The following is a 27,833-nucleotide window of genomic DNA, read 5'->3' as shown; positions in this document are numbered from 1 at the left end:
CAACTGCAAAAAGGACAACATGGTGCTGTGACCAGCAGCTGTTGTTATCTCCAACCCTTGAGCCCCACGTTGGGCGCCAAAAAGACTGTCGTGGTTTAGCGGCAGCTCAGCCCCACACAGTCGCTCGCTCACTCCCCCACCGGTAGATGGGGGAGAGAATCAGAAGGGTAACGCTCGTGGGTTGGGATAAGAACAGTTTAATAATTAAAATTAAAAGAAACAACAATAGAAATGCAATGTAAAGGAGAACAACGAGAGGCGCAAAGTCCCGGGGGAGGGGGGAAGGGAGGGGAGGGGGGGGAACGAACCGCCGAAACAAACCACACGTGCTGCAGCCGCTCGACGCCCGCCAACCCAGCGCCGCAGCCGCCCCCGCGCTGCCACTGCCCCCCCTCAATATATTGGTCATGGTGTCACATGGTATGGAATGAACCTGCCATTGGCCAGTCAGGGTCAGCCGCCCCCACCATGGCCCTGCCCCTCCCAGCCCCCCCCCCCCCCCGCCATGTGGCAGAGCGCGGGAAGCTGGAAAGGCAGCCGACCCCCACAGTGAGGAGAATTAACCCCTTCTCAGCCAAAACCAGCACACCAACCAAGGGGACCTAAAGTTATTTTACAATCTTTGTCATGCAGTCTTCATATACGTACAAGGCTACAGCAACAAGGAAGAAAATAATTTACTATGCAGAAAGGCAGCCTGCCTTAGATTGTAGGAAGAGAAATTTAGAGTCATGAAAAACATTTCCTAAAAACAGGAAAACAATGGAAGTCCTGGAAGTGTGGTCTGGCATACCATGAGATAGCAGCTAGCGCTGAAGTAGTGAAAGCAAACAGATTAATCCACAAGCCACGTCTCAAATCCACTGTTCTGGTTACTCCTAGGTAGCCCTTCAGCCACTCTGATTCTCTGATACTGTTGCAAATCTGAGGAAGCTGAGTGAATTGTCATGTCATTTACTTAATGCTTGACAAATTGAGTAGCTAAAAGGAGATGTGCTGGGTAAGGTCTGGGCAAGAGGGGACCTACAGAGCTCTGCAGAGGCCTATTTCATGCCTACAGCCACAGGTAAGAATCACAACCTTTCTGCACAGCATCAATAACCGCTGTGAGAAGTAAGCTTGAAAAAGAGAAATAAACTAACTTTTTAAACTGTTATCCTAGAAATATCACCACACTCCCTTAGTAGCCGAAAGAAATTATCTAGATCCTCCAAACGCTGAGAAGAAAACTTATTAAAAAACCTAACAAATTAAAAAAAAAAAACAACAGACTATTTAAGAGGCTAAAGAAGGAACTCTGACAATGGGAGCTTTCTACTTCCTCAGCAAATGAGACCTAGCTCCACTGCTAGTGGCTGTTAATCCTTCTGTCCCCTCCTTCCCCAAAAAAGCATTTTTTTCTCTCTGCCTTTTCAGGTACATTTTTGGGGCCAATGTTCTCTGCTCCAATAGTAATGCCTTCTGCAGGTAATACGAACTGGATCAACTGTAAAATAATTGCCTCTGGAATAGAGAGCGTCATTGATGACTTTGCCACAGGTACTGAATGCATGAGCTGCCCAGAACTACACCTTCTGCAGGGGAGCCTTCTCCTTTTGAAGCCTGCAGTCAGCAGCACACACAGCCCTGAAGGTAACAGCCATCACAGAGACAGAGTGTGACGCAAATGTTCACCAGAGGAAAGAATTGTAATTTTCCTTTCCAGGTAAAAGTACTTTTCTGAGGAATTACATCCAGTGACAAAATTCTCTGTTCCAGGATCTGTCAAAAGACTCATAAATGCCTCATTCTGGGAGGGCCTCTATACGGGAAGCTGAGGTTTCTTCTTTGCCAACATTTTGTCTACCTAATTAAAGCAGTTTACCGCAGCCAAAGCGGCTGTTGCCCCACATCTGGTAAAAGCACCTGTTAGCTATCTGGATTTGCTTGAAGCTTTAAAGCTACCTAGAGAGGGTGTACGGTGCCGCTCCTCTGTCTTCTCCTCAGAACACCCACTCCTCCCTCAGGGGGAAAATCCTGCCACACCATTACATTTGCCCATGTTTCACACTGTAGCCTTCCTTATATTATTCCAGTGCCTGGCCAGATAGGGCCAGCTCAGTTCATTACATACTGTATATCACATAAAATACAACCATGGTAGCTCTCACAGGCCCACCATGGTGATGTTCTAAAAGGCTTTTTCTGTCTCTGTCCTTTTAGGAGTGAGTATAATATACACAGAAGTGTTGGCCAGGCTTCTTTTTTTCATGCCTGCTTACCCAGAGGTAATCGGGAAGCTGTGCCGGCCGCGTCTGAGCCGGCACAGCATCTGGCCCTATCCTGTTCTCATTCCACTGCGGATTTCTCCAGCCACCTGGTGGGCCCCTACACACAACCCTCACCGGATTCCTCAAAGGTAGGATTCATCCTGGGGACAGATACAGCCCAAGAATATATCTAATCATCCATCTGTTAGGAGTGAAATCCAAGAAACATAATAAATAAACACAGCAAGAAGGAAAGAACATCTATTTCTGTAGAAATACGGTTTTGCCTGCGAGCTTACACAAAGGCAGGATAAAGGTCCGTTTGCCTCCGTGCTCAGTCATGCACCAGTCCCATTTGCAACTGCTTCAGCAAATGAGGATAAAGTGGGTCATTTTGTCGTCAGGACAACAAAAGCACACACTGACCTAGATATGTCTGAGGGAACCTAATCTTGCTCTTGGCACAGACTACAGGGGTTCAGACAGTATAGGGGGATTCCAGCTGGGGAAACACAGAATATTAACAATCCCAAAATGTCTCTTTTCTGACTGTGGTATCAAGAACAGCCTTTCCTCTTTGGGTCTCATGGCAGGTGTCACAGTGATGGCACTTAGTTCTGACTACCAGCTGCTGGTGGCAGGTTCCCAGGATAGCCCAGTGCTTGTCTGAAATATGGAAGTTTTCCAGACGCTGCACGCCCCTCCTGGGCACTCCGGTGAGCCTTCTCCACTTTTTATGGTTGGAAAGCTCTTTTCATGTCTGAAAAGAGCTCTGACAGCTTGACAATCCTTGAGCTGTAGGCACAGAGACACCTCCCAGCATTCTCCCAGTTGCTGAAAGCACTGAGAAAACCTCATTTTGTGTATCCTTGTCTTATAACTGAGGTGAGGTGTGTGAAAGTGTTTGGGAAAGGAACCTGCGCTGTTTCAGCTGCCATGGATCACAGCCTGCACATCTGGGATTTGATTTCTGGCAGAGCAAAGTTTATTATCCAGGACACACATATCGAAGAACAGCCCTCACATCACCTTTGTGGGGATGAGGGGCACGTGGTTGTATGCTCTTCCTCAGATACAAAGGTATGGCCAGTCTTTAAGTCAAAGCACGCTGAAAGAACAAGAACTTTAGAAGCTACAATCACGAAGGTCCTAGACAGAAAAGCTACCTCAGTCCTCGCTATTCCCATCTCTTTTGTCACGTAAAGCAATGCTTGGCATCTGGAGACAGCAGGACCCATCCTCCAGATTTCTGGAGAGGCATCAGATGCATGGGTGTGCTCTGCAGGATTCAGCCCAAGGCTGGCAGTTATGGCTGTGTCTGAAGGAGGAACATCGAGTCTGTGGAACAGCAACACCGGTGAGCCGAGATCCAAACGTCAGCTATCAGGGCTACAGGAAGAAACGCTAATGTCCAGTCTGATCCAGAAGCAAGGGAAGACAATAGTGGGACTTAGCAGGGGAGATAGATCCATGGTACACATCTATCTGTTCAACTTTCTTATAAGATTTCTTGTATTTTCTTACACTATCCAGAGGTTTATGGAGCCAGACAACAGATGTGGTAACCAATGGGCCTTCCTTCTCCATTCTGAATACAGCATCCTCCTCAGACTTCCACATCCTAGTTCCCAAATGGACAAGCATAACACTTTATATCCTTCTGCGCCTTATAGCACTGCCCAATACCATGCGGCCAAATTAAATTTCACTGCTAATCTAGCCTCTTTCCTTCTTAAGGATAAGGATCTGCCTTATTTTTGTGCAGATCTCTTCTGACGGAAACAGTTTGCTAGAGAAGCTTCCTGGAAGGATTTGCTTTGTGGTGGCATCAGAAGATGGTGAGTTTGTTCATTCTACAGGTTCAGTAGCACCCATTCCTTAAGAAAGTGTTGGTAATGGCTGCTCTCATGCCAAGTGTCCCTTAAAAGGGGCCAGTACGCAGAACCTCCCATTAGCCTGGCCTTATTCAGCTCTTGTGCTTAAGGCGGTAACCAAGATTGGGGGACATTCTCTTTGTCAAGAGTCAGAACATTGCCTGCATAACAGGAGCCCTTTCTCAAGGGGGTAAGTGAGATGTGAGTAGTGAAAAGGACTTAAGCTGGCATGATTATTTTTTAGGGTTTCTAAGCTACCCTTTGGGCTTACCTTTAAAGAAATATAGGAATTAAATCATATGCATAAGGACATGGCATTGAAGGGGATCAGCGACTTCCTCAGCTCAATAAATCAGTAACATTTTATTGTTTTAGGCTTTGATGAGTATGTGCAAGAGTACCTGGCAGACCCAAGGGGATTCCACAGGTTCCTACTGGCGGATTTGGAGCATGAAAGAGTGGTTCATACGGCTGTTATCTCTGCTGGCAACAGCATTACTGTTACCGGCTCTCAGCCTGCACCTATCCAGGGATGGAGGGAAGGAAGGAAGGCTGGGCAACTTCCCAATCTCTTACAAATCCAGTTTACAGAATATGGCCCCGATCCAATAAGGAGGTCACCTTGATCCGCAGCAACCTGTCTGGGGGTTGGACGTGCAGTTCTGAAGATGCTTCTAGTACTGACATACTTCTAAAAAGCAGATGACCATTGACCCATCTCTTTATTGCTTCAAGCCTTTCGTTCTCCTTTCATTTTTGACACCAAATGGAGAGCACTTCACCAAAGCAGATGGTGAGCCTCAAGCCAATGTACACCTGAGGCCTGAAATACTACTTAATTTCCAAAATGTTTTCAATCTGAACTCTTAAAAGCTGCCTTGTTACCCATCTGTGAGCAGGAGCCAGATGGAGTACGCAACACGTGGAGCATCATCTCTTGCCAAAGAAAGAGGTAAACAGCCAGTACAGTCCAAGACATGCAGGATCTAATTAGGCAATTAGCAAAGGAAGCAAGCAGGCTGAATGGCTCCAGGTGCTTCAAACGTTTGTTTTCAAGTCAGAAGGCAATGTTTTGCCTGCTAGTATTAGGATGTTATCCGTTGACTTACATTTCTGTACAGGTTAGTTAAGGTGTATTGTTTTACCTCTTAAATAGGACTAAGGAAAAAGTAACTGAGGCACTGATGACTTCTCCCCCACACAACTCTTCACAAGTGTGAAGTTTATCAGACCAGGAGTTGCAGACTGACATACTGGAAGGCATGGGAGCACCAGTGTAACCGCACTCTGGTTTGCCTCCCACAGCGTGCCATGTCCAGGAGTGTGGACCCTCATTTACAATCATCAGCAGAAAACCTTGGCACCTGTCCCAAATGCAGGCTGCGCTGCACTGCTCCACGGGGGGAACTCTGTCTGTTTTACCTAACCTGAAGACACACATAAAGTCGTCATCCAGAACACCACAGAAGGTGAACTGCACCTCAGAAATACTGCATGTAGGTTAGGAGAGAAACAAAACAACTCAGAGAGGCAGCAAAGGCAGGGTTAGCTTTCTGAGCGTACGACAAGCATAGTCTGCTCCCTTCTGCTTTACCTAAGCATGAGATTTAGGAAAATTTGTTTCAGGCCTGGAGAGCTTTTTATCCTCTCCAAAGTTTGTGTCTAGAATAGCTTATTATTATGACATGGGAAAGTGGGAAGAATGAAATACACAAATTATTTCACAAATAAAGAAGTCAATCATGAGCCCAGTCTGAGGGAAGATATTAATGCGCCGTTGGAGTAAGAACATTTTTGGAGAAGGACCAGTTCTGTTAAGAAGAAAAAGCACTTGCTGATTTCCTTCTGTTTCACAGGTGAAGTATGTGACACACTGGACACCTCTGTGCAACTGAGATGCCTGGAAATAGCTAAGCAAAACCAGCCCCTTTTCACAGGGCTTATATCTGCAACAGTCCTCGTCTCACTGAACTCCAGGCAGCAGGTAGCACACATCCCACCTCCAGAGTCACAGAAACCTGTCAACAACATGGCTTTCAACAAGCAGGAGAAGCAGCTTGCCATAGCATACAGATTTAGTCCTTGTGCTGGATATTATCCCTGCAGACCCATGCCCAGTGAGCCACAGGCCCGCCTACACCTTTAAAACTCAGATCCCTGGCTTTCTGATTTCCAGAGCAGCTGTCCTTGCAGATTAGAGTCCTCTATGGCATGACTAGCAGGGACTTATTCCTTTAGGACTGCCCTCGGGCCCAAGTGTTTCCTTTGGAAGGTCACAGAAGCCAGATCTCCGGTTTGGAAAGCAGCCACAGAGAGCAGTGGACCCTCAGGGGAGGTGAGGATTCCCTGCAGTGCCTCTGGGACTTGGAGTTCTGTCAGTGGGAACACAAGATGTGCCTTTATAAGGTACTACTGTGGTAAGACTGTCAATAGTCGATCACTGCCCTGAGCTGTCAGGGAAGATCCAGCTGACAGGATTCCCAGCTGTCAAAGAGAATACCCACCTCCTGTCTGTAGCTGTTCAGACTGACAGGCAGCAAGCTATTCTCAGGATCTAGGTCTGATTTTGAAGTATCCTTACATCTAGGCAGACTAACAAGGTGTCCATGCTGTCTAAGTGAATGAGTGCTGTTAACACCACCCTGACACTAAACATAAGTCATAAGAGTTGTTTATCTACAGCTTATTACTGCTCATTTAGCCGGTGCAAGCTAGATGACACAAATCAGTGAACAGAACGAGACTTTACAAGTTAACAACAGCAACAGAAGGGGTAAATTGGGCCAGCTCAGGAGAACCCAGTAGCAGAAGAAAGTGATGGTGGAGGCTGGATTAATGCTGACAATACACCACAGACACACCTGAGCTACTCCTTTCCACAGGTAGAATAATGGGCTTTTGTACAGTCATCACAGGCCCTCTCTCCTGCAGAGCTATGGAGTGCTTCACAAGCTAGGGGCTTTATTTCGTGATACCTCCCACGATCAATGTTGTGAAAATCTTTATTACCTCTATTCTTAAGCAGTGAATAACCACTGAATACTCTAAGGCATTGTCACTTCAACCTGATTTACCAGCATAACCCTAACCATCCATTTTCAGCCCACTTTCCTAAAAAAGCATCTGCTGTGCCAGCTCCTCAAGAGGTAAGTACTTGTACACTGGCTCCCCAGATAGGTCCATTAGTCTGGGATGTTGCAGGTGGTGAGCAACTGTGAAATGCTAGCAATGGCAAGAAAGTCCATAATTCCTGCCTGTACTAAATAGGCTTGTGGCATCCTCTGTGCTGCAAGAAGGGCAGCACGCCACACAGCAAGAGTTTGTGCAAGTATCAGGACAGAGACAAGAACACCGAAGCCAGCGGTAGCGTATTAGCCTTGTGACTGGAAGCAATTGCAAGACTACAGTTGGAGTACTCCAGTGCATCGCAGAGAAAAATATTCTAGGTTCAAAGATCAGCAGCGAGTTTAAGGGCAAAGAAAGGTTTCTGTAAGGTCCTGTTTTGCAGCTCATCTACAATGCTCTCAGGGGACAGAAGCAGCATGGTTTGTTTTCCCCCCCCTCTCCTCTTTCTCTTCACACGACCCAGTTTTACTGAGTTCAGACCCAGTTTTACCGAGTTCAAATCATCTGGTGACGAGGGATCACTTGTGGGAAGTGGCACATTTTAAGTCCAATCCTACTACGCTTTAAGTAAAAAAAAAAAAAAGTAAATGCTTTATTCTCAGCTCGGTTTCCGCAGGGGCCTTGCTGGCTGTGCAGTGTGCATACACAACTGCTAACAGAATTGTACCAGCCGCAGGTGGATTTGTTGCAGTACCAGAAGCTGGTTGCATAATTCAGGAGAAGTTTCACTGTCCTAAGACCACCCCTCCTCACGTAAACCCACTACACAACATCGGGGCAACGTGTACGGTAAAATCCAGGAAGAAAGACAGGGAAAACAAGCAACAGTAGAGCCAAGGAAATTCTTCTGGGAGCCTGATCCATACCAGCAAACTCTCTCAAATCTGTGCAGTGGTGTAAAACGCAAAGACGAATAGGATAAACCACCATAAACACCCAGGATGGAGCTTGCGGGTTTTTCTTTCTATCCTTCGGCCTTAGTGTCTTGGAATTACAACATTAAACACTGCTGAAAGCTCCCTCGCTGCAGTTAGAGTCTACTGATACCGTGGCACAGTGCTAACGCTGTCGCGTACCGTAACAGCCGCCTAAGGAACGTAAATAAGAAAAAATAAAATGGCCCCAAACCCAACCCCACATCTTACCCGCCTGCAGCAGAGCAGGCACCAGCGCTCGGGGCGGCCGCGGGCGGCGGCCCGGCCGGAGCTCAGGGGAAGCCGCCGGCACCGCGGCCTCCCCGGCTCCCCGCTTCCCCCGCGGGCCACCGTTTCCCGTCGGAGACACCGGGGGTCCGGCCCGCCGCCGCCCGCTCAGGGCCTGCCTCGGCACCACCAACCAGCCCGCCAGCGCCGAGTCCCCCCGGCCCGGAGCGGGCTCCCCCCGCCGCCGGTGACACACACACACACACCCATCCTTCAGGCCGCTCCCCGGGGCCGCTCCCCGTCCCGCAGCCGCCTAAGGCGCAGCGCTTCCCGCCATACTGGTTGAACGACCGGAAGCAGCGCGCGCTCCCGGGCGTTACCGACGGCGGCCGCGAAGGTTCCGCTTCGGGCCGGGCCGGGCTGGGCCCTGGCGCGCGGGAGGACGGGCGGGCCGGCGGCGCCGTGCGCGCTGACGCAGGCGCTCCGCACGCGCTGACGGGGGCGGTGTGTGTGTGTGGAGGGGGGGGAGGCGGGGCGGCGGTGGTGCTGCCCGACTCCCAACATGGCGGCGGGGGGCGGCGGCGGCCGGGGGGGCAGCGCCCCGCGGTGGGGCGGTGGCGGCCGGGCCGCGGCGCAGGAGAAGCTGCCGGTGCATGTGAGTGCGGCGACCGCCCCGGCGGGCCGCCCCCGCCGGGACCGCCGGGATTTCGCCCTTCTCCCCTTTCGCCCCCCCCCCACCGCCCAGAAGGGCCGCTCCCCGCCGCCTCCGACACCCCCCCCCCCGCCCGGACGGCCTTGCCCGCCCCGCCGTGACCTGCCCCGCCCCGGCCGCGGCGCCGAACCCGCCCCCAGTGCCTGTCCCCCCCCCCGTCACCCACCTCCCTTGCCGGTACCGGGGGTGTCCCGGGGCCTCCCCCCCACCGGTGCCGTGGGGGACCCCCGCCCTCCTCCCCCCCCAGTACCGTGAGGCCCCCCCCAGGCCTGTGTGTCGTCGTCCCCCCTCCCCCCCCCCCCCAGCCCGCTGCTCCCTGCCGGTACCGCGGTCGTGCTCCCCGGGGAGATGCTCCCGTCTCCCCAGTACCGCCATCGTCCTCCGGCACCCCGAGGCCCACCTCCCCCGTGCAGGGTGCCCCACCGGGGCCTGCCTCCCTCAGGGCCCCCCCATCCGGTACCGTGTGCCCCTCCCCCCGCTGCTCCCCCTTCCCCGGTGCTCCCCGGGGCCTGTTCCCACCTTCCTCAGTGCCGTGGGGAGCCCCTGCCCCCCCCTGCCTGGGACCGTGGGGTGCACCAGGGCCTGTTCCCCCTTCCTGACCATCACCCGTGCTCTCACCCTGCAGGTGGAGGATGCGCTTTCCTACCTGGACCAGGTGAAGATCCGCTTTGGCAGCGACCCTGCCACCTACAACGGCTTCCTGGAGATCATGAAGGAGTTCAAGAGCCAGAGGTAAGGCCCAGGCCCAGCACCCCAGGGCTGCCCTGGGAGCTCGTCAGCCTTCGCGGGGGTCTCTCTGCCTTTGCAGCATCCCCCGGCCTTCACATCATCTTTCCACCTCTGCAGATACATGGGCCACCCTGCTGGCCTGTCCCCCAGTAGTGCAGTCACTAGACCTTGGAGGTGGAAGAAGGTCTCTGTCCGTCCTGTCATTTTCCAGAGATGAAATTCACAGGAAAAGGCAAATCTATTTTTACTTCCCGCTCTGAAAGGCAGATCGGGAAAATAAGTGAAGAAGCTTGAGTGCAGAGCCTCTCTGTGACCTAGAGTTGATGGCTTTCCTGCCCGTTTTGGATAACCTGCACGCTCATATTGCCTCTCTGTGGAGAACACTCCCGGTACAGGGCTGCAGTAGATGGTTGTCACTCCCTCTGCTTGGGCTAATTCCTAGGTCTGAGGTTCCCAAACTTGCTTGTTGAAAAACTGCATCTCTAAGAAGCCAGATGCTTCACGTACCTCTGTGATTTGCTAGGCTTAACTTGTATTTCTGATTTGGATACAAGTAACAAACTATTCTTAATTTTAGCATTGACACACCTGGAGTAATCCGACGCGTTTCACAGCTTTTCCACGAGCATCCTGACCTCATTGTAGGATTCAATGCTTTCCTCCCTCTGGGCTATAGGATAGAAATTCCAAAGAACGGGAAGTTAAGTATACAGTCACCTTTGAATAGTCAGGTAGGTTACAGAGCACATATTCTCGAAATAAATTCTGTCACATGTGTCGCTATGCGCGTCTCCTGGTAGATGTACACAGCCTAAACTGCACGTGTATTGCATGTTGCTGAAGTTTTCACATGGTTTTCAAAGTCTGTGATAATGGGTATAATATACATTTAAATATTTCTTCTCAGACCAGTCGTTAGTTTAGCTCACAAGAATGATATTCTGGCATGAAGCGCCACTTCGAATGCTTCGGTCAGATTTGAAAACTGAAATTGTAATTGGCTTGGCATATTTATATAGATTCTCAATACGTGGTGTCAAATTTGTGACAAGTGACAAATTTCAAAAAGAAAGCCTGGAAGAATCACATTTCCAGTCTTCTGCTGAGAAACTGGGGAATGTGTTTAGGCAATAGGCAACAAATACATGTCAGGTATTGCCGTGCTGTCGCTAACATCCTGCCGTGAAAGACATCTGCTGTAATACAGAGGGATACGTATTGGCCTCTGCTCCTCTTTTGTTGTTGCTGTGTGGTTGCGGAGGCTGAAACAGAGCTATTACCTGACTTCTACTGATAAACTTGTGGTTTAACTCTAATTAGTAGCAGTAAATATCTTTTAAATCTCAGTTCCCTTAGATCTCTCTGTTGCTCAGAAACTTAGCATCTTTAAGAGCCTTATGTTTTAACGTTTCTTAAAACTGACAGTTCCTCTGAAATGACACATTGGGAACAGAAGCTGCAGTGCGTGTCGTTTGGGGGGACCCCTCGGGCGTACTGGGTAACGCAGTGACAGGCAAAAGCAGCAGAGTCAGGTGGTTCATAAGCCAGATACCACTTAGGGGGTTTCTTTAACTGATGGTGTTAATAAACCAGGTAGGGAAATTTATCAACTAATTAAATCTTTTTTCTTCTTCGTGTGGTAATTTTAGCGAAACAGCTTGAAAATCCCGATGCTGGATTGTTGAACTTGCACCTATGTTTCTCTACAAGTCACTGTCGTATGTGTCTTATGCCACTAGGTGCCCTCAGAGCCTGTTCCCAGCGCTCTCCCCGGCAGCGGGCTGTTGTTGCACTACTCCCAGGAGAATTCGCACAATCACAGTGACTGCTCGGAGGAATTTAGGCAACAGCTTCCGTACAAAGAAGATAAATCCCAAATTCCTTTGGAGTCTGATTCTGTAGAGTTCAATAATGCTATCAGTTACGTGAATAAGATCAAAACACGTTTTCTTGACCATCCAGAAATTTACAGATCCTTTTTAGAAATTCTTCATACTTACCAGGTAAAAAGCCTTCCATATAAGCGATCGTGGGTTTGCACTGTAGCTCTTTGATGATTAGCTGTCAAATGAAACGTCTGCCTATTGAACAGGCTTGTACAGTTCCCAAGTGCTAGCCTTGGCCCAACAACTGCCTCGCAGATGATCCCGTGAAATGACAAAAGTGTGAAAATTGTAGGACTTGTCAGGGTCTGAGGTGTAAAGGGGTTGTATCTAGATCTGTCTTTACTCACCTTCGGGTGATGTAGCGACATCCTGTGTGAAAGGATGCCCTTTGAGAACCTTGGGCTATCTGATAGTTATTTCAGGTTTGTGTAGCATAAGGTTTTTGGCTGAGTTGACAAGTTTTCTGCCACAGCGAGGTGTTTTTGACTCTGTTTAACATCTGTGCGTGTCTTTTCAGAAAGAACAGCTCAACACTAAAGGCCGACCCTTTCGAGGCATGTCAGAGGAAGAAGTGTTTACTGAAGTAGCAAATCTGTTCAGGGGACAGGAGGATCTGCTTTCTGAATTTGGACAGTTCCTCCCGGAGGCTAAAAGGTCTTTGGTATGTGCACGCTTAGAACAAGGCAGAATATTGAATACCCTCTGTTTGTGTGTGGAATACGTAGAGGTGCGTTAGCAATGCAAAACGTTATGGGAAAACATACAGCCAGTAGATGAGCATTGCCCCTCTTCATTGTTCGGAATTTCGCAGAATAAGTGACTTCACTACATGTTCTCTGTTCTGTCCAGGTTTATAGGGTTCTTTATATGCGCCAACCGAGAAGAGAGCGTTGAAATTATTATTTATTTACTTAGTTCACAGGAAATGGACCATGTGAAGTGAACACTGTCCAAAAAGCCGAGCACGAGAAGAATCTGGAACACAGCAAAAAGCGATCCAGACCACTGCTGTTGCGTCCTGTTTCTGGCCCAGCAAAGGTATCTTTTAGGAAGTAAAAACTTAGAATAACCTGATATTGCTTCCTGTGTGTAGATAATCTCTTAGATAAGGTTGTAATGAGTAGCGTCTGTGAGGTATGTGGGCATCAGGTATGAGAAACGTACCCTATTTTTAAAATAATTACTGTAGCAAAAGGGAATTCATTTCAAGTATGCTTAAATGTGAGAGGTAACATGTTGAATACTAAATATCAAGATCTTCTGTACTCAGTGTTGGCCCTGGAAAGGGGCAATCTATTGCTTCTACAATGAAGTCTTCGGAATTCTTTATCAAGTGACCCTTTTTAGCTGTGGTTTCTTATTCTTAGCTGGGTGTCACCTGACAGAGATTGCTGTGGAGGACTTGACACAGCAACGCTGAATCACTATTTGGGAAATACTGACTTTCAGCCTTTGCAGAGAGCTGTTGGATGTCAGCGAAGTGGAATCTGATAGCATTTGAGTCACAACATTTTAAGGATAATTCTGTGTTCTTTTAACAGAAGAAAATGAAACTGCGAGGTACCAAAGATCTGTCAGTAGCAACAGTGGGAAAATATGGGACCCTGCAAGAGTTTTCCTTCTTTGACAAGGTCAGTGTTTGGCCTATTCTCACATGCTGTGCACTTACTTTCAACCATTTATGTGGTTATTAATTGGTTGGTTTTCTATACAATCGATGTGTCAGCACTTAGAAATTGCCTGGCTTTTCAAGTGGCAGAGAAAGACAGACCAAGAAAAGAGAAAATAGGTGGGTTTGGAAGATGAATAGAAACAGATAATTAACCTTTTCCTGAATGCTTGTCCCTTACAGGTGTGTTTTTCTCTATTTTTCAGTGGTGTTTCTTCATGGTACCATCTGTACTTACTAGATTATTGTTTGAAACCAGGCATTTTTGTGCATAGTCTCTTCTTATGTTGCAGTAGCCATCCTCTTACGTAGACAGAGGTTTGTTGCTGTACCCATGGGTCAGAGGACTTAGAATTTGGACTAAATAAAAGTGGTGTTCACGTCACCTGATCGTTTCTCTCCGAACTGTGCTCTAGGTGCGTAGGGTGCTGAAGAGTCAGGAAGTCTACGAAAACTTTCTCCGCTGCATTGCTCTCTTCAACCAGGAGTTGGTCTCTGGCTCTGAGTTGCTCCAGCTAGTTACACCGTTTTTAGGGTAAGTTACTGACTGCCTTCTCTGCTGGGTCGTACTTTTTAGGTCTTACTCTGTTACTTCTTGGTAGGCATTGTGAACTCCGTTACTGACGTTTTGGATTTAACTTCAGAAATATCTCCTAGGTAGCATGGAAGAAACTGAAGGTTTATCCAAAAAGAGGAGTAATAAAATCTGAATCTTTTAACATATCTAAACAGCTCTTAAAGAGCATTTTGGGGAGGATATTTTCCTCTGTGCATCCAGTCAAAAGCCTCACAAGCAGCAGACTACCTGATGTTATCCTAAATGACTCGGGGCAGAGAACCTCATGAATTCTGGAGGGTGGTCTCTGTTCACACTCCCTGTTCTAATCTCTCAAGATATAATACAGGTATAAACATGAAATCTCAGAACAGAGCTGTGAAAGGGATAATTAGTTCTAGCTCTGATGTGAGCCTCTTGTGCTGTTCGGCTTCCATCTGAAGAGGGAGAGCCACATGGTGAGGATCAGTGACTCCTCAGACAGTCGAGGGGAGTATTCATGAAGTTGTGAAGGGAAATTCTTTTCCTGCCTTAAGTAAAAAAACCCAAACCCTGAAGTAATTCAGAGAGAGTGAGAACAGAGGTAAAATGCTGGTGAAAGATTTCTCAGTTTGCTTCGATTTTCTCCCTCACTTTCATGACACACATTACCCACCCTAAAACTGTCGGAGTGAAATAACGAAATATGCTTACTTGTGTTTTTGAAGGAAATTCCCAGAACTCTTTGCACAGTTCAAGTCCTTTCTTGGTGTGAAGGAGCTTTCATTTGCTTCTCCCCTGAGCGACCGATCCGGGGATGGAATGAGTCGGGAAATCGATTATGCTTCCTGCAAACGCATTGGATCAAGTTACCGGGCTCTCCCAAAAACCTATCAGCAGCCAAAGTGCAGTGGAAGAACAGCCATTTGCAAGGAGGTACTTTGGGATCAACCTATTCAATCCCTGAACACACGTTGCACTTACATATCTCGAAGTAGGGTAGTGTGACAGCTTCTGTGTGGATTCCCCGCTTTAACGCTGATTAGCCAGCTTTAATCCCACGTCAGTTATTCATCCAATTTATGGAAATAAGAGCATCCGCACGCATTTTACTAATTTCATCTAAACCCATCTCAAATCTCATCTTTCACCTTAATGGCTTTTGAGTCTGCGTGCATACACAAATTTATTCCTACAGACAGAAAAGACTATTAATTAGCCTGAAATGAGTTTTCTAGCGGTGAACCAATGTGGCCTTTAGAAACGGTTTTTCTCCTGAAAAAGCACCGCGAGCCAGTGTCTTAGGTGCTGTTCTCACGGGGAACAGACACCGGCAGCGTAGGTGCTCCCGCCTCTCGCTGTCATTGGCAACTCTGTCTCCTTTACTTACAGTTGCTGATTACTGCAGAGTGATCGCTGCAGTTTGTGAGATGATGGCGAAGGTACTTTCGAGCTTTCTGAGCAGGGTCCTGCCGCGAATGAGTGGAATGCAACTCACTCAAAAGAGAGAAGCAGCAATATGTTTTACTGAGGTCAATGAATTTGATGGAATTTAACAAAGCTTAACAGGGGTTTGCCGAGGTTCAGTAAGTTTGATGGCAAGGTTCACCTTATTAATTACTGCATGGAAGAAACATACAAAGGAACATCAAGTTAGAATTGAGTTAGAATGATTCACACAGAGGCTGGAGACAAAAAGGGTAAGGAAGACCCTCCCGTTGAGTCACGAGGTTCAGAGTGGATCCACTTGCTTTCTAAACTGATGGAACTTAGGTATGGCTAGGTCCAATCTTAGTCTCAGACTTGGACAATGGTTTATGTCTAATGGAAGACACAGAAAGAGTAAGTCACGTAAGAGTAAGAGTTGAGTCACGAGGCTCAGAGCAGACCCCCTTGCTTTCTAAACTCCTTCCTTAGAGAGGAGTCTACGTGCAGTTAGGTCCAAACGTAGTCTCAGACTTGGTCAGCAGTTTATGTCTAAGGGATTATATATGAAAATGTATGTAGTGTTTCATTGGCATCAATTCAGCATGCAATCGAAGTTACCAAGACAAAATCAGAGTTACCGTACTACAGGGTTATGCGCTTACCAAAGATCTGCTGTTGGTAAAAGGTCTCTCTGCCTTGAGGAGCAACCTTGAGCGGTCTCTCAGCTCAGGGGGAGATCACTGCCATGCAGCCATGCTGCCTGGCAGGGACAGCTCAAAGGCAGCTTGTGTAGACTGTCATATTTATGGGATGAAGTGTTTGGCTCACAGTCAGATTACATGCAATGGAAAAGGTATGCATGCAATTCCTTGTGCCCACAGCTTTCTTTGTTCCTTGATAAATGAGTCTTGGAAAAGCCACCCGCTATTCATGTGCCAAGTTGTGTGATCAGTATTCCAAGCTCATATGCATCAATGCTCTCTGTGCCACTTGGCTCCTTTGTGGGCTCTCAGAGAACAGACTGGAACCAGAGAAGTTCCTGGCCCAGCCACGGCTCAGGCCCTTACTACCTCTGGAGTCTGTGCCAAACTACTGCTAGCGAAGAGGTCGAGTGCGTCTGTCACAGGCCTTGGTACGGTTCCATGCAGTCCTGTGATCTTCTGAGCAGCAGTCATGACAGTGACTTGTGAACTAGTCTGAAACCTCCAATAGAAACTCGGGGAAGAGCTGTGCAAAAATAAAACAGAGGAGTATCAGACGCCATGAGAATGGCTCTGGGCTCACAAGGCTCTGTTCAATGTCATGTCTTTGCACTGTTGCAGGTGTTAAATGATACCTGGGTTTCATTTCCATCCTGGTCTGAAGACTCCACTTTTGTCAGCTCCAAGAAGACTCCTTATGAGGAGCAGCTGCACCGCTGTGAAGATGAGCGGTTTGAGGTACCTCTGCTACTGAGCTTCCTTTCTGGCGCCTCAGAAAGCAAAACTTCTGGCTGTGAGGATTTTGACAATGGCCAATTACTGAAAGTTCTGTTAGTGTTCGTTGGTTTGAACTAGAGTTTGGTATTTTCCACTTGCTTGGAGTCTAATAGTTCTTTCTAGGCGTGAGTCCAGTTCTAAAAAGCGTGTTACCTTTGGGAGAACTGGCAGAGGTGTATTTTCCAGTAAGAAACTTTGCTGATGCTGCTTAGCTCCACCCAGAGGGGCTGGAATGCGTGCCACAAACCTGGCGCTGCTGGTCTCCATTTTCCGCCTATGCCTGTTCTTACGCTGTGTCTTTTGTGAACTCTTTAACAGTTGGATGTTGTCTTGGAGACCAATTTAGCCACAATACGTGTGCTGGAGAGCGTGCAGAAAAAACTGTCACGACTGACTCAAGAGGATCAGGAGAAGTTTCGACTGGACGATTGCTTGGGAGGAACATCAGAAGTGATCCAGCGCCGGGCCATCTATCGCATCTATGGTGATAAAGCACCAGAGATCATTGAAAGTCTTAAGAAAAACCCAGTTACTGCAGTTCCTGTTGTTCTTAAGAGGTAATTCCCACTCTGCTCTGTTCACCTGGGTTCTTTAAGAAACCGATACAGAATTTTAAAAGCATTCTTAAACAACCGTTTTCTGTCGATGTTGTTTCAAAGGGTAACTCATCTTCAGCAGTGGTGCTTTTTCTTATTTATTTATTGCTCCTGGGAATACTGAAATGTTTTTGGTGCATCACAGTTGGCTACATTAAAAATGCTTCATGGGTATTTCTGTGCTTGTCTTCTTGAACTGAAGTGGATTATACATTCATACAGATTGAAAGCAAAAGAGGAGGAATGGCGGGAGGCCCAGCAGGGCTTCAACAAAATTTGGCGGGAGCAGTATGAGAAAGCCTACCTGAAGTCCCTTGACCACCAGGCCGTCAACTTCAAACAAAATGACACCAAAGCTTTGCGCTCCAAGAGCTTGCTGAATGAAATTGAGAGTGTCTATGATGAGGTGCGTATGCTAGGAAATAATCCGTCGTGTATGTCCTTCATTCGTAGTATTAGCTAGATGTTTACATAGCACCTGCGGCCTTGCTGAAGCGGTAGCACTCTGAAGAGTTCTCAGTCAGAAATGACCGTCCCGAGCATAGCGTTAATACTGGCTTATTTCTTCTGGCAGGAATGGCTCTTGAGCATGGATTGGAAGGATCTTTATCTATTTGTCTCTTGATTACAGCATCAGGAGCAGCATTCAGAGGGGAGAAGTTCGTCCACAAATGAGCCTCATCTTATCTTTATCTATGAAGATAAGCAGATTTTGGAGGATGCAGCATCTCTTATCAGCTATTATGTAAAAAGGCAGCCTACTATCCAAAAGGAGGATCAAGCAACCATCCGGCAGATAGTGCATCACTTCATACCTGAGCTGTTCTTCTCTCAGCCCCCTGAGCACAGTATTTCTGAAGAATCGACAGATGAGGACAGAGAAAACCATCAGGGGCAGAACCTGGATACTCCTGAGCTACGGAAAAAACATGTGCCTGGGCCTCCAAGCAGTCCTGTGGAGGCAAAAGCAACCTTCTGTGATGTTACAGCTGCTGAGCCCCACAACACTCTGGATGACGTTTACAGTCTATTCTTTGTCAATAATAATTGGTATTTCTTCCTCCGCCTTCACCAGACTCTGTGCTCAAGGCTCCTAAAGATTTATCGTCAAGCTCAGAAGCAGCTTCTAGAATATCGGACTGAAAAGGAGAGAGAGAAGCTCCTTTGTGAGGGAAGAAAGGAAAAAACCAATGATCCAGCCATGGAGCTGAGACTGAAGCAACCAAGTAAGAATAATCCGGGATATAGTCCATTGTTAATGCTCTGGTTGCTAGTGCTCGATTGTGTATACTTGCGTAACTGAGACCAGCAGGCAAGGCCGTAAGGAGTGTAGAGGTGCAGACCTCCGCTATATTTGTGATTTATCGATACAGCTAATTTATCAGGATAGCTAGTTTGTCATTTCTCTTCTGAGGGCTCTCGTGCGTACTTCGTAGAGGGTTCACGCAACCCACTGTTGTCAGGTGTTCTTAAATGTTTCATTGTATTAATCTGTTGCTTTGATCTGAAATGTAAATGGCTACGCACAATGGCTGCCTCTTACATGCATTAAGTGACCGCACGTTTCCCCTCCCCAGGTGAGGTGGAACTGGAGGAGTACTACCCCGCGTTCCTGGACATGGTGAGGAGTCTGCTGGATGGGAATATTGACCCAACGCAGTACGAGGACACCCTGAGGGAGATGTTCACTATCCATGCCTATATTGGCTTTACTATGGACAAACTGGTGCAGAATATTGTTCGCCAGGTAACTAATTTGATGGCTGTGCTGTGTGTTTGGGGGGCTGCACATCCCCCTTCTGCAGACAGGTTTCTCACAGTACCCTGTAATACAAGGAATTAAACTTAAAGCAAATTCATAGACAAGTTATATATGTGGGGGAAACAGTAGTGGAAGTTCCGTGAGAGAGTTCAGCTTCAGTACAGGGACCACCTTAGGGGATTTACTCTTCATTTTCTAATATTTTTTGAGTTCCAGTCTTTTCAAAATTCTGCCATTCCCGAAATATATCTAAGGCAAAAAAACCCACAAAAAACTCCAGGCCTTTTTACTCAAATCTTCTAACTGTAGTTTTGCTACAGTGAAGGCACATCAGCCCCTCGCTCGTCTCCGTTCCTTTTATTGCAAAGTACTGAAAAAGAGAGTGAAACATGTCAAGTCTCTGGAGTTAAAGCTTTTCTGCTTCATCTGAGGTGTGATGCTGTGCAGAGTTTTATGGTCCTTTCATAACACGCTAGAGTTAACTCTTGGCCCAGACTTGCTGACTGACTTCCCCCTTTTTTTACGGAAGCTTCACCATCTAGTGAGCGATGACATCTGCTTGAAGGTTGTTGAGCTGTACTTGAACGAAAGGAAGCGAGGTGCTGCTGGAGGTAACTTATCCTCTAGGTGTGTCCGGGCAGCGAAGGAAACCAGCTATCAGTGGAAGGCTGAACGTTGCATGGCGGATGAGAACTGTTTCAAGGTAACTTCATAAAGTGACTGGGGCACTTAATCTGGGAGAAATGGGTTTGGAAGCTCCAAGGCCACAGCAGTGAGGGAGAGCAGTAAGGAGAGAAGGTACCAAAACCAGAGCATAGACAGTAAAGTGGCATACTGGCTCCCTGAAGAGCCCTGCTGCTTAATTCTCTCCTGGCTCGTATTTGTTGTCCAAATGACTTGTGAATATTTTGTGGTGAACCCATGTGCCCAATATCTTCTGCCTGTAACTTGATTACAGGTAATGTTTCTTCAGCGGAAGGGACAGGTGATCATGACCATTGAGCTTCTGGATACGGAAGAAACCCAGACAGAAGATCCTGTGGAGGTCCAGGTAATATCACAGTGACCGTGGAGTCTGCTGTACCACAGACAGAGCAGATGTCTCAGAATGCTTTCCGCTTCCTTGTTCCAAACTGTGAGACTTTGCCAGCAGGAGAAGTCCCCCTGGGAGGTGGGAAGGTTACATCTGGGTCATTGACAAAAATGGGTACGTTAGCAAAAGGGTTTCAACATAAATCAGCTCAAGGCTGAGTGAGATACCAGCAGCTTCATGGAAAGCAGCTTGGAAATAAACTGCTTCTTTGCAGCCGTGTTTGTCTTGATGAGAGGGAGATCTGACTTGAAATTGGTCTCCCTTGTGTAGCACCTGGCTAACTATATGGAGCAGTACGTTGGGGTGGAAGGAGCTCCAAACAACCAGAATGATGGCTTCTTGTTGAAACCGGTCTTTCTGCAAAGGTGAGCGTGCTCCCTCTCCTGAGTCACACCTGCAGCAGCTGGTCCTGCTTCCGCGGCACGCGTGGCAGTGATTTTAGGTGACGTGCCCTGCAAGCAACTGTAGGGAAATGCTCTCATCTTTGAGGACCAAAGGGGCTGCTGTAGTCCAGTGCACTGCACAGGAATGCAGAAGAAAAAATTTATGGCCGCTGCACTGAGGTTTGTTCATGAAACTGTGTTTAGTAAGGAGTGGGGCTGTCTAAGCAGTCCCTTCTGGGAGGAATTTGAGGTTTAATTTTATGCCATTTCACTAAATATTTGTCAGAGTATATGGAGGAAGATCCTGGAGAAAGTCTGAAAACTAAACGTGGAAATACAAATTTCATACTTGTGCTGTCAGCTCTGTTGGCTTAAGGGATGGATAACCATGTGTGACACGTGCTTTGTAATCCTTGTTTTGTCCTAGAAACCTAAAAAAGTTTCGCAAGTGGCAATGTAAGCAAGTGAGAGCTCTGCGGAGCGAAGTGAAGAGCTCCTGGAAGAGGCTGATTGGGGTGGAAAGTGCCTGCAACGTGGACTGCCGGTTCAAGCTCAACACCCACAAAATGATGTTCATCATGAACTCGGAGGATTACATGTACAGGCGGGGAGCTCTCTGCCGAGCCAAGCAGGTGCATCTCCTATTACTCTCTCTGCAGCTCAGGCAGTAGCAGAGGTTGAGGATGTGAGCCAAAAGATAGGTACCGATAAGTCTTGTGGCTGAATTCCTGCAAACTACACCCAGAAGTTACTACTCTTTGTTGGATGAAACATGGAGGAGAGCTGGTAAATGCTCTGTACTTTGGTTTAGTTTAGCAGCCTTTACTTTACCATGCAAATTTTAAGGGGGAGTGGCAAACGTTAAGACATAGAGATCTTTAAATGCAGGTATGCGGTTTCCTGTTGCGCTGTTTGTGCTGCATTGCAATGCGCGCGCATCTCAGACGCGCAAAGAGGCGAAGGTGTCGCCTTCTCCCCCAGAAACCTCTTGGTGATCTTTACTGTCCTGCTTTCAGGTACAGCCAATGGTGCTGCTGAAGCATCACCAGCAGTTTGAAGAGTGGCACAACAGGTGGCTGGAAGAGAACGTGACCATGGAGGCAGTTGATGTAGTTCAAGACTGGCTAATGGGAGACGAAGATGAGGAGATGGTGCCCTGTAAAACCACTTGTGAGACGGTGAATGTCCACGGGGTCCCAGTGAACAGATACAGGGTTCAGTACAGTCGCCGTCCAGCTTCACCGTGAGCAGAGACTTGCTCCTGGGACGAAGACAAGTAGCGTTGCCGGTGAAACACATTTACTCTGAGAATAGTGGTGGGAATGCAATGTATGTATTAATGATATTTATCCAAACAGCATTTTACTTTGGATTATGATGTATTTTCCATATGGCGTAGACTTGTCTCCTTGCAGTGTAATCCTCCAGCCATCATGAAGAGACTTTTAAAAGCTTTATGGGAAGAGGGCTCTTGGCATTGCCACACACTTGTTAGTAGTTTCCTGGCTTTAGGCCACGGCTGACCAGCCAATACTGGAAGGTGGAGCGAGGGGGTTGGGCTCAGGGTGAACTACCACTAGTGGCTTTGCTGGAGAGATGGAGCTGGGCTGGTGTTTGAGCAGATGCTGGCAGCTGCTTCCACGTTGAAGGGTTTAATGTTCCCTCTCTTCCTGAATTGATGCCGTCTCGGAGCCTGCAGAACTCTTCAGTGTAACCTCCGAGTGCCAGCGGGGCTGAGAGCACCTGGCACGGATTGCTAGCTCCGCTACGGGCTGCTTCGTTATCTAAGTGTACTAATAAGGCGACGAACACAGTATTTGTTACTGGTGCTTTGGTGAGAAAAATGCCAAAACTGAGAGGAGGGTGAATGGCGTACTAAACGCTCTAACTCTTGCTCATCAACTAAGTATTTTGGAGCATGAACTAAGGGGAAGAAACTCTCTGAGCTGCAGCGCTAGGCAAGAGAGCATTTTGCGGCGCAAGACAGCCTAAGCCCATCAGCTGCCCCTCTGCAGATGCGTGCCGGATCCCACGTTGTTGCTTTATGAACTTACGGCCTGCTGCAGGCTCTGCCTTCTCAGAGCTGGAGCTGCTTGGAGCGTGCGCGTGGGGAGGAATATCCATTGCGAGGTCTGGCCTATTTTTTTTTCCTTTTGGGTTTGGTTTTTTTTTTTTGGTATTTTGCATGTTGATTGGCAGCCTCTGGAGACTGTGTTCTCAGGCGCTTCGCTTTCCTTGTGCATGCCCGGACTCCGTGGTTCTGCTGGGTTGTACCACTTGCATAACATCAGCAGATGGAGCTCTTGCCGCGCAGTGTTCGCGCTGGAGCTGAGGTTTGTCCCAGATGCTTCGCTGTTTCCGCTGGGTCAGCACAGATGCTGCACAGTGACACATGGAAATCTGTAATGGGCAGCGTTAGATCCAGCCACAACCACCGTAGATGAGCTTTTCCGCTGAACCATCTGTACTTCCATCTAAGCTTTTCTGCAATGAAACCTAACAAAAACCCTACCCCGAACCGTGCAGAACACTACGTCAATTGTCTGACTTAATCTATGGAAAAATTAAGATCTGGTTGTGTTTGTCCTGCAGCCCCACTGTGACTTTGCTCGTGCTTTTTGGGGGCCAAGGGCAAGCACACTGCCCGTGGAGTGTATTACAAACATAATGTCTTGAGGCGAGTCCAGCCTCCTTTCAGCTCTGCTTCCAACTTTTTCCTGGCTTTTGGGGGAATAACCCCACCCCACCCCAATATCTTCTGTGGCTTTGATTTTTAGGTTATAATTTCTGCCAGACCGAAGTAGCAGCCTGTAGGATTTGTCCTGGGTTATTTCCACTGTACCACATTTGGTTTTGCAATTGTCTCACTTGACAGTAGAAAAAATTGGCCTTTGGGGTATGTTTAATAGAAAACTGTACTGACTCTTTGTCTTTTTTTGCAAAATAATCTGTAGGAGGGAGGGAGGGAGGCCAGTCTCTGGCATTCATGGCCACTTGCACAACCACTGCCAGCAGAGGACTTTTCATCAAGAACTCATGTTCTCGTTGTCTGGGTCTCTGCTAAATTTTGGTTACCAAAATGATCTGAAGGTTCTTCCCTTCCTCTTGTTGCAGTAAGCGATAAAAGACGCTGACCGCGCAGCTGCGCGCGGGCTGGGTGGGGGAGCGGGGGGACGAGCCCGGTGCAAAGCACCGTATCCCCCTTTTGCTTCCAGACAGCTCAACAAAATACTCCTCAGTCCTGCTCGCCTCTCTGCTCTCTGCCAGCGGAGATGACAACTGTGCCAAATTTTATGGTTTTATGATACAGAAAAATGTTTACTAGAAAATAGGTTTCATCTTGTGGCTTCAAATGCATTTGATTCCGAGCGTACCAGGGTGGAGGAGGGTAACGCACCTGTGCACCGTCCTGGCCCATCTCCCATTTTTAAGTGTACTTCAGGTATTTTTAAGCATCCTTATTTTGTAAACCTTAATTTATAATCTGAACAGATTAAGTAAGACTTTCACCCTTTACAGTGCTATTGTCTCCAAAATGATAGTAGCAAATGACGTGAATGGAATAAGCAGGCAGTGCTGGTTTGAGAGTGGCTTGCTAACGTCTGAGAGTTGAAGCTCAACCGCTGTGTATCTGCTAGCACGACCTTGATTCAAGAGTTTGTTCTTCCATTTTTTTGAAGGATCTTTGCTTTTGGGCTTGTAATTGCTTTGCCAGCTCTTTGAATGTAGTTTTTTTTTATATTTATTTGCACATTCAAGTAAAATAAAATATTGATTTTAAAAGTCTGCAGCTCTCATTGTTTTAAATTAGTTTTAAATTAATTTAACCTTTCTGACAGTCCCCGCCCTTGTCTTGCACCTGAAACTGAATTTTAAACGGTAGAAAAATGCGATGAAGTTGGATGAACTTCCCTTCAGGCAGCTTGAGACAGGCGCAGGGTGCAATGACTGAGGTGTGTGCCGGCAAATCTTTAACCGTACCTGCTCTGAGAAGCCAGTGCGCAGTAAGCCCATGCCGACATCGGAGGGGAGTACGTTTCCCGTGAGTAGTGTGCGACAGGAGAGCCCGTGCAGGAGGACGGCGCCTGTGGCTCTGTGCTTCGGCGCGCGCTGCCAAGAGCCGTCCTGGAGCGAAGGCCCGTGGCTGGGCGAGCGTGGGGGAGTCCACGGGGTGGCACAGTCGCTCCACGCAGAGAGAGGTTTCAAAAGAAAACACCGTGTAGCGCCAGCAACGCACATCTTTTTGCAGATTGGTTTATTTCTAGCAGCACCTTTGCCATGAGAGGTGTGGCGCAAAAATATGGTCCAGGCCTGGCCCCCAAGTACTCGCACGCTAAATACAACAGACGTTCAAGAGAAGTGACTGATTCCAGTTCCGAAATCTATAAGCACATCTGCTACAGGTTAAGACGATACAACTGCAACCATGAAAATAACCCTCCGCCCGCCTTTCCCTCAACCTCCCCAAATTCCTGGGTAATAACATGTTTAACTGTTCCCTGTGAGCTCTGCGCAACAAATAAATGTGTAGATTTTGCAAATTAAGCCGTAGCGATGTGACCCAGATCTGATAGGAGTTTCCTTTACATCATTCTCAACACTTCCGTTGCCATAACAAAAGGCAACTCTGCTTTCTGCGCAGCGTATGACTCGCTCACAGGGAAACAAACTGTTGTTCTCCTAATAACAATTCTCTGATGCATAAATTGTGTGGAATAATTTGATTAAAATGATGGTAGTGGCATCTCAGAGGACACAGTCCACTTTATACAAGTCTCCTCGCAGAGATCTTGGACTTCTCACAAAGATGACATTCCCTGTGCTCGAGGGGAGGGATGGCCAGGTCTGACATCACCCAAGAGCAGTTGGACATCTCAGCAAGTGGCCAGCTTTGGCAATGACAAAGGAAGGCGGCTTAAAAATATCTTTCAGGTTTGCAGGATGGAACAAGAATTAATGGTTTCCTAAATTAAATTAAGAATCGCTCAAGGGAATACCTGAATTCAGTATTTAATATTTTGGGACTTCTTTCTTTTTAACGTGTTTCCATATCACTGCGATGCAGGGAGGGAAAGACGGGACTGTGACCCCGTGAGAGGTACACTAGAAGTATGTGTGTAAACATGAGTTTTTCTTCATGCTTTAGCCATTCCGCTGGATTGGAACTATGTAACTCAATCTTAATGAAACCAGAGGCACACTCCACCTTCCACTCATCAAAATTAAAGCCTAAATTAAAGCCTAACAATGCTAAACCATACCTGTGCTAAAGGATGTACCCAAAAAGAATTGCCTGAGACCCACTGCTGAAAAGGGATGATGTTGTCTGTATCAGGCAAGGCAGCCCCTGTCCCGGCGTCACCATCTTGCTGAGAAAGGACCAAAAGAAGGCATTCCAGACCATCTAGTGAGCGGCAGCGATGCTAATGAACGTCAAATATTCCTGAAAAATGGCTTCATGTGGACTTCCTACTCTCTGAAGTGAAAACTGCAAGCAAGCAGAAGAGTAGTGCTGGAAAAAACCCAACCCTGTCTCCCCAGAAGTATTACCCCGGCATAAGGCTCGCACAAAAGTTGTGGCGTAACCAAGGAAAGGGCTTGGGTGGGATCCCAGTGGAACCAGAGAGCTGTGGAACAAGCAGAAGAGAAGAGAGGCAGGGAGATTCCCTGGAGCTGTGGGGAGTCTCAGCGCGATGGTACGAGACCTCACGAAGTGAGAGGAAGGGGAGCTGGTGTGACAGCAAAGTCAGGACGAGTGCCCAAGGCACAGAGTCATCTGGTACGTGCCAGAGCCTGCAAAGACAAATCGGGCCGGGGGGGGGGGGGGGGGGAGATCCTGGTTTGAAGTACCATCGTTTCTGTTTCAATAGTCAGTGGAAGTTTTCTGTGCCCTGTGGTTCTGAGAAGGCGGCTGGGAAAGGCAGGGCCAGCATTGCGTTCGTGGAAAATGTGAAGTTGTGCTGACACTGGCGGAAACGCTTCATGCTGCTGGCGCTAAGGCAGAGCTCCTGCCTCCATGGTCAGCTGCCTCTCGTGGCTGCATCGCGACTGCGAGCTCAGCCCAGGGCAGGTACAAGCTGCGCTAACGTTTCGGTCTTCACACCTGCTGGCTTGCAGCTGAAGAACTCTCTGGAGCTGCTGGAACAGAGCAGAAAGAGCAAGCTCCATTCCTTGCCTACCAAAATTTGCTCTTCCAAGCCTTAAAGATGTATGGGACAGGCCAGGTGGTGTTTGTACCCTCCCTCTGAGCTTTAAAATCCCTAGCCTGTTTTCCAGCATTACATCGTTTGGGTTCAGAGCCATGGAATAAAAGAGTGCCTTCTCCCAGGAGATGATCTATTGCACAATGAATTACTTGAAAACCAAATTGTTACCCCATGGGGCAGGGATCACACGACTTAAAGAGATGTTAACAAGCCATGACAAACCTCTGGCATTTGAATTTTCAAGCAAGCTGTTCTGCATCTAAAGCAGTCACTAAAGATCACACAGCATCTGAAAAATGAAGGCTACAGCAATGAGTAACCTCTCTCTACTCCGCTCCAGAGACCTGGCCATAGGAAGTAGGGCTGCGATTTGCACACTATCTGAACCTGATTATGTCTAATTTTTTGCATACAGAGCATGGAAAGGATCCTGGCTGAGGCATGGAAAATATGTGGCCACATGAGTCATTCTGTAATGGTTCATAAATCCTGAGAGAATCGCAAAAGCAAAACATCTAACATTGCATCTTCCCTGTCCCTGCCAGTGGAACTCCACCTCTCGACATGCTCGGCACAAGGATGTGGGAATATGGTGAAAGCAAAGGAAATAGGCTCATTTTCTCCTTGGAATAGAAGAATCTCATCAAACAGCAGCCAGGCTAAGATTTGCAACCTTCACAGAAGAGGCCATTCATAAGCTGAGGAGAAAGAAATGAACCGCTCCTCAGGTTGCCAAACCAAATTTACAGTTCCTACTGCCCGGACTCCAGCTTCTGTCTTGCCGCCCTTGCAAAGCCAAGCAGGGGACCGGAGAGCAAAAGCCTAAAAACCAGCAGCCGCCGAAGCTACGACCTTCTGCCCCTCTGGCCTACCCACTTGATGGCCACTGGGAAGTGGTCCTGCTGGGGCTCTGACACAGGCGATGGGAGAGGATTTGGGACTTCCCCAGCAACGCTGTGCAAGGC

The 27,833-nt window shown here is 47.8% G+C and overlaps 2 protein-coding genes and 1 long non-coding RNA gene across 10 annotated transcripts in view; 2 read left to right on the top strand and 1 right to left on the bottom strand.

The window, feature by feature from the left end:
* Nucleotides 1-8,881, bottom strand: part of LOC135316372 (uncharacterized) — a 33,939-nt gene extending 25,058 nt beyond the window's left edge. For all 6 annotated transcript variants that reach the window (XR_010375739.1, XR_010375736.1, XR_010375734.1 and 3 more), the window contains exon 1: nucleotides 8,772-8,881. This is a non-coding gene — a long non-coding RNA (uncharacterized LOC135316372). The remainder of the gene's footprint in view (nucleotides 1-8,771) is intronic.
* Nucleotides 1,455-6,544, top strand: NWD1 (NACHT and WD repeat domain containing 1). The gene is given in 4 exon segments (XM_064469625.1): nucleotides 1,455-1,539; nucleotides 5,980-6,193; nucleotides 6,195-6,317; nucleotides 6,319-6,544. Coding segments are annotated over 4 exon segments (648 nt in total).
* Nucleotides 8,882-8,922: 41 nt separating the features above from the next.
* Nucleotides 8,923-24,448, top strand: SIN3B (SIN3 transcription regulator family member B). 3 transcript variants are annotated; one of them, XM_064469597.1, is made up of 19 exons: nucleotides 8,923-9,046; nucleotides 9,729-9,835; nucleotides 10,410-10,563; nucleotides 11,572-11,835; nucleotides 12,236-12,379; nucleotides 12,634-12,756; nucleotides 13,260-13,349; nucleotides 13,804-13,922; nucleotides 14,651-14,858; nucleotides 16,673-16,789; nucleotides 17,147-17,385; nucleotides 17,647-17,830; nucleotides 18,056-18,650; nucleotides 19,002-19,171; nucleotides 19,716-19,889; nucleotides 20,145-20,237; nucleotides 20,550-20,644; nucleotides 21,090-21,294; nucleotides 21,679-24,448. In XM_064469597.1, exons 1-19 carry the CDS (start codon nucleotides 8,954-8,956, stop codon nucleotides 21,907-21,909), a joined length of 3,405 nt encoding a protein of 1,134 aa, XP_064325667.1. In that variant the 5' UTR covers nucleotides 8,923-8,953; the 3' UTR covers nucleotides 21,910-24,448. The 3 variants fall into 3 exon arrangements, with proteins under 3 accessions (XP_064325667.1, XP_064325666.1, XP_064325668.1); XM_064469596.1 differs by lacking the exon at nucleotides 8,923-9,046 and adding an exon at nucleotides 9,437-9,559; XM_064469598.1 differs by lacking the exons at nucleotides 8,923-9,046; nucleotides 9,729-9,835; nucleotides 10,410-10,563; ... (3 more) ...; nucleotides 13,260-13,349; nucleotides 13,804-13,922 and adding an exon at nucleotides 15,315-15,364 and having other exon boundaries at nucleotides 14,752-14,858.
* Nucleotides 24,449-27,833: the final 3,385 nt, after the last annotated feature.

Source organism: Phalacrocorax carbo, chromosome 19 (genome assembly GCF_963921805.1).
Source record: "Phalacrocorax carbo chromosome 19, bPhaCar2.1, whole genome shotgun sequence".
Lineage (NCBI taxonomy): Eukaryota > Metazoa > Chordata > Aves > Suliformes > Phalacrocoracidae > Phalacrocorax > Phalacrocorax carbo.
The sequence above is the reverse complement of the archived record's forward strand: the minus strand, read 5'-3'. Positions and strand labels throughout refer to the sequence as shown.

Coding starts and splice junctions, on each gene's coding strand:
- SIN3B (XM_064469596.1), top strand. CDS start 9,452: ATGCTCCCGTCTCCCCAGTACCGCCATCGTCCTCCGGCACCCCGAGGC. Junction 11,836..12,235: donor AAATTCTTCATACTTACCAG/GTAAAAAGCCTT, acceptor GTGTCTTTTCAG/AAAGAACAGCTCAACACTAA. Junction 21,295..21,678: donor CTCTCTGCCGAGCCAAGCAG/GTGCATCTCCTA, acceptor TCCTGCTTTCAG/GTACAGCCAATGGTGCTGCT.